Source organism: Acomys minous, assembly GCF_964271855.1.
Source record: "Acomys minous genome assembly, chromosome: 7".
Classification (NCBI taxonomy): domain Eukaryota; kingdom Metazoa; phylum Chordata; class Mammalia; order Rodentia; family Muridae; genus Acomys; species Acomys minous.
The window spans coordinates 34,190,727-34,196,699 of NC_140488.1; the positions used below are offsets into that span (position 1 = coordinate 34,190,727).

Below are 5,973 nucleotides of genomic sequence, written 5' to 3' on the forward strand. Positions count from 1 at the left end.
AGTGTCTAGGTGGACCAAGTAAACATCTCTGTCAGTGTCTGTAGCTCTCAGGAAGGTTCTCTTAGGACAGGCCTGAGAAGCTGAGATGCAGTTGGGAAAACAGCGGTGACATTCTGTCTTTGCTTAAAACTTTGATAAATTTGTACCTGGTGAATAGTGTTGCTTTATGTTTCTTAACTGCAAACACATGGGCACATTTCTCTTAATTGCTGTTTTGGGCATTTTCTGATCATCTTTGCCTCCTGCCCAAAGAAACTTGTCAATAAAGGTATAAGGTCAGTGTCAGGTACCCTGGCCTCTCCTTCTAATCTCAGCACTGGGAGGCCAAGCCTGGGCTTCAGTGGTGAGTTACTGGAGGCCCAGCTACACAGAAGAGCGCGATCCTAACACAGAAAAAAATTAAGCTGCTTATCAAAGCAAGCATGTGTGTGTGTGTCCCCAGTACTTGAAGGGACAGGAAGCTAGCCCCAACTTTCCAGGTCACCCTCAGTTATGAGACTAAAGCCAGCCCACTCCCCAGGAGACCCTCTCTGCTGATGGTTTAGGCCTGGGCTTTGTTCTGTTGTTTTGTTCTGTTTTTCCTTTCTTTTCTCCTGATTTTCTTCTGCAGAGTCTCACTATAGCCAGGAAGGCCTGGGACTGCAGGGAACCTCATCTTCAACTCTTTCCAGTGCTGGGAATTCAGAATTGTGTTTCCAGCATTGAGAGATTTTATGACCTTCCTTTTGGGCCTGGTGTGATGTTAGCATTTCATTTCCTGGGACTGTGGAGGTGGCTCAGCAGGTTAAGGCTCATGCTGGCCTGGGATCCAGAGAGAACCAAGTCCTTCCATCCTTGCTCTGATTTCCACATGTAGATTGTGTCCACATGCAGTCATTTGTGTGCGCACGTGCTTCGCGCGCAGACACACACACCCACACACACACTCACTTGCACACAGGCGTGCCCAGTCTCACACAGACACATATGTGCGCACACGTGCACCCGTTCACAGAATACACAGAAAGGCATGTGGTCACCCAGGCACTCCCAAACACACACACACACACACACACACACACACACACACACACACACATACACACACACACAGATCCACACGCATACACACCCCAAATGTAGCAAAGGTTACATGTGATTTCCATGATGACCACCGAGTTGTGTACGTTAGGTGTTGAGTGAATGTTAAGATTCCTCATCTCATTTCCCAGAGCTCATCTTCTTTTACTTATGTTTTTCCTTCCACCTGGGTGAAGGTTCCCTCAAGCATTGCTCATGCGTGCATTTGTTGTTGTAGCTTCTTCTTCTGTTCTGTCTTACACTTGGAGGCCGTTTTATGCTCCACCACACCCAGTTTTAGGAGCATTTCTTTGGATGTTTATGCTGTCTGTATTAGTGTTTTTAAATTGCTTATTAGATACGTGCTTACGTGTTATGTGTATGATAGCACCTTGCTAATGTATTCAACTCAGCAGTAGAAAGGGACTGTCTTAGAGGACAGGGGATTGAGACAAACATTGTAGTGAATGTGACGTGCGCTTCACGTGGTTTACGTCTTTGATGCTGCCAGATGCTGAACATCTGCCCCTTTTCTCCCAGAAAACAGCTGGCAAGATGGATGTCTGTGACTGAAGCCAAAGTGCAGGTGAGTGAGCTACAAAAAGCCATCTGACAACACAGACACTAGAGAACTTCCTTCAGGTCTTGGATGTGTCTTGTTTTGGCCTCGACATATCTCAAAATGACATTTTAAGTGGTGTGTGTGTGTGTGTGTGTGTGTGTGTGTGTGTGTGTGTGTGTGTGTGTGTGAATTCCAGGTGCATATGATGCACACATACGTTTGGTGTGGAGTTGCTGGAGTCACAGGTGAATGTGAGGTACGAGCAAGGTGTGGGTGCCGGGAACCTAATTCAGGCCCTCAAGAGTAGAAAGTGCTCATAAGCCTTGGGGCGTCTCTGCAGTTGCCTCAAAGTAATTTTCAAGCTTCGGGGGTCACTGTGGGTTGAAAATAAAATCAGAAGGCTCACTGAGCAGAATGGGCACATGTCGCATGGAACATAACTCACAGAAACAGTTGGAGTGTGTGGTGGTTGACAGGCAGAACTCATAAAGCTGGTGTAGTCTTGGTGAAACAGAGACTGGTAGGGTCGCAAAGCATAGAGTCCAAATGCCCAGTCCCGCTGGCGTTTTCAAGTGCCCAGTGAAGCCACACAGATAACGGCACCCAGCGTTATAATTCTCTGGAGTGCGCAGGGGCCTCTGCCTAAAAATGCTGCTGATGCTCTCCAGACTGTGGGATGGGAAGGGATGAGATGGTAGGGTAGGGTAGGGTATCTTATGGGATGGTGTAGCATGGTTTATAGAGAGGAACAAGACATACAGTGCTGTACATCTGCCCAGCGATTATTTTGCAGTGTTGGGGACACAAGCCACGTGCCCCCACATTCTAGACACACACTGGGTCCTAGGACAACAGTCAGCCCCTCACAGAGTTAGAACAGTGAGCCCCCAGGTTCTTTTGTGCAATATAATGTTAATATAAATATATCGATATAAATTACTGAGGGCAACTAATGTGACACCGTGTGTTTTCTGGTCCTAATCCTGATTCCTGACCCCACACAAATCTGTCTTCCCTCTCATTGTAGAGATGGTTTAAGAAGAGGAGACAATTCTTCTGGCGAGGACAGGATCTGCCAGCGCGTAGTGGTGGTGCTCCTCCTGGGAACAACTCCACCTCTCCCTGAAGATTGAGCGGGAACCCTAGTGTGCCACCCTTGAGCAGGAGCCACTTGTAGATGGAGGTGTTCTTCCACCAGCTTGTTATTCCGCCTTTATCCCCTAAGAACCTGTGTTTGAAATAAATGCGTTGTCTGCCTGCCTCGTGTGTCTCTGGATTCCTATGCTCTGTGTGGCAGTTGTCAAGGGAATTGCCACTGAAGTAGAATGACAAGGTCTCCCCTCCTGTAGGGTGACATCCATCCCTGAGCGGCCACCTGTAGGCTTTAACTATCCTGGAAGCTCGTCAAGTGACACAGTAGGGTTGCGTTGACCATGTGTTCCTCTCTCCCCCCACCCCCGCCCTCTTGTATTGTGACAGCCTTTACCCTGGCCCTGACTATACTGCACTACTGATGTGTGTGGCAGACATGGAAAAGATCTAGGGAAAGACAGCCTTTATCAAGACAATGCTGGTTCCAGCCACACTTGAGACTCCATACTCAACATGGACTGTAAGAGAATTGGGGAGGGGTGTTTATTTATTTGTTTTGGACTTTTGATTTTTTTCTGTGGTGTATTTGAAAAGGGCACAGTGTCAGTCCTGCTGTAAAGGGCTTTTTGTCAACTAGACACAAGCTAGAAACATGTGGAAAGAGGGAACCTCCATTGACAAATGTCTCCAACCTGGTAGCAATCTTTGGGGCCTTTTATTGATTAGTGACTGGTGCGGGAAGGTCTCTCTGTCCCTCTGTGGGATGAGCCGCCCCTTTGCATGGTGTCCTGCAGCATGTAAGAATGTAGGCCAGGAGGGTCAAGCCAGTACGTGACATTTCTTCATGGCCTCTGCTTCAGTTCGCAGTTCCTGCCCTGTGTTTGCTCAATGACAGGCTGTCAGCTCTAAGAGGAAATGAACCCTTTCCTCCCGAGGCTGCTCTGGCCATGGCTATTTGTCACAGCAACAGAAAACAAACTGAAACCAAGGCATGTAACAGAAGAGGCGGACTGATGGAAAACAGCCAAGCAGTTCCCATGTTCAATGAGCAAGGGACCCGGTCTCACCCCCCCCCCCCCGGTGAGTAGGTAAATGAATATGTATTTCCTGACGTTCTATTAATTGTGCTTCTATTTTTCTCTGATTATAGGCTGCGCACACGTGGAGGATAACGGACTTAGTTTGTCCTGTCAGCCCGCTGTGTGACTACTGGAATCCAATGAGGCTCACCAGTCTTGGGGACAGGCGCCATTATCCACTGTTCATCTCTCCATGCCAGAAAATGAAAGATTAAAACCACACCAGGCTTCCTAGAAACCTACAAGGAACCTAGATGGGCGGATCTGGGCCCAGGGGTCCCTCTCAAACTACGGCACCAGCCAAGGACAATATGTGCAGTAAACTCGAACCCCTACCTAGATCTAGCTAATGGACAGGACACTCTCCACAGTTGAGTGGAGAGTGGGGACTGACTTTCACACGAACTCTGGTGCCTCACCTTTGACCACGTCCCCTGCATGGGGAGACCTGGTGGCACTCAGAGGAAGGACAGCAGGCTACCAAGAAGAGACTTGATACCCTATGAGCATATACAGGGGGAGGAAGTCCCCCTCAGTCACAGTCATAGGGGAGGGGAGTAGGGGGGGATGCGGGAGGAAGGGAGGAGTGGGAGGATACAAGGGATGGGGTAACAATCGAGATGCAATATGAATAAGTTAATAAAATATATAAAAAGAAAAAACCACCACACCAGGCACAAAGTTAAGGCACTTAAAAAATCTCCCACCTTTTTTCACTCCCTGGCCATCTCGGTGGCCGATCTTGGTTGGGGATTGTCCCACACCAAAGGCAGGAAGATGGTGGCCGCAAAGAAGATGAAAAAGTTGCTGGAGTCGATCAACTCTAGGCTCCAGCTTGTTATGAACAGTGCAAAGTACATCCTGGGATACAAACAGACTCTGAAGATGATCAGAGAAGTCAAAGCAAAATTGGTTATCCTCGCCAACCACTGCCCAGCTTTAAGGAAATCTGAAATAGAATACTATGCTATGTTGGCTAAAACTCGTGTCCATCTCTACAGTGGCAATGATATTGAATTGGGGACAGCGTGTGGAAGATTCTACAGAGCATGCACACTGGCTATGCACACAGGGGATTCTGATATTATTAGAAGCTTGCCAGAACAGACTGGTGAAAAGTAAACCAGGATAGTCTTCCTTTAATAAAACTTTACCAGAGCTCCTTTTAGAAAAAAAAAAGTCTCCCAATGCTGTCTGCAAAGTCCCTAATTCCTAGTGTGAGGTAGGTTTTGTGCAGCATCTCCCTGGGAGTCCATCTGCCTTGGGTAGAGTCATATCCTCTATTGATAACCGGAAGAAGAATTAAACCCAAGCCGAAGTCCCAGAATGGAGTGTCTCTTGGAGAAAATGCTGAGTTTTGCCTTGACTGCCTGATCTTCCTGCCGCTACTGTGATTACAGATGTGCACCACTGCACCCTGCTTGTTTTTTACATGTAGTTTTACTTTTCTTAAAAATAGAAACAGAATATATGCACATTTATTGTGCTTGAGTGTGGTCATGCAGAAAGAGCAGTTCTAGAGGGGACATTTCAAGTCGCAGTTGTCTGTGTTTTTATTAGCTCCTACTTCATGCCCTTCAGTTAACACGTAGTTATGTCACTTTCCCCCTTTTCTCTCTCCCAATTCCTCCATAGTCGTCCCCTCACACTGCCCTCCCTGGTGCTCTCACATTAATCGCCTCTTTTTCTTCAGTTATTTTGCCACAGGTCCACATATAGGCATACATAGATGTATAAACGGGGCGCGGTGAGTCTGTCTGTGCGGTTTGTGTATACATGGTTTCATGGCTGCCCCTTTGCACTGCGTAAGCAACGAGAGAGAGGCCAACTCTCCATCTCTGTGCAGTCACTACCTGCCTATAGTTCTCTGCATAGGGACAGAATAAAACCCAGGCCCCAAATCCAGGGACACAGTGTCTCTCCTTGCACTGCCACTTTACCCCATGCACAGTAGCCTGTGTGTTGACATGCCCTCTGTTCAGGTGTCACCTGTGCAGCCAGTTCTGGGACAGACAGACATCCTCCCAGACAGACATCCTGGTGTTGGGGCTCTTGCATTCTTTCAGCCTCCCTAGTCCCCGCCGTGTCCTGAGCCACAGATGGAGGAGCTGTGGTGTAGATGTGTCCCCCGGGGCTGGCCTCCCCACCCTGGCCCGTGGTTCTCTGGTTGCTGTCAAGTTG

At 48.1% G+C, this 5,973-nt stretch overlaps 1 protein-coding gene across 1 annotated transcript; it reads left to right on the forward strand.

Annotated features, from left to right (window-relative positions):
* Positions 1-4,539: 4,539 nt before the first annotated feature.
* On the forward strand, positions 4,540-4,914 carry LOC311601790 (large ribosomal subunit protein eL30-like; the record flags this gene model as incomplete). Its single annotated transcript, XM_084789528.1, has 1 exon — positions 4,540-4,914. Exon 1 carries the CDS (start codon positions 4,570-4,572, stop codon positions 4,912-4,914), a length of 345 nt encoding a protein of 114 aa, XP_084645654.1. The 5' UTR covers positions 4,540-4,569.
* Positions 4,915-5,973: the final 1,059 nt, after the last annotated feature.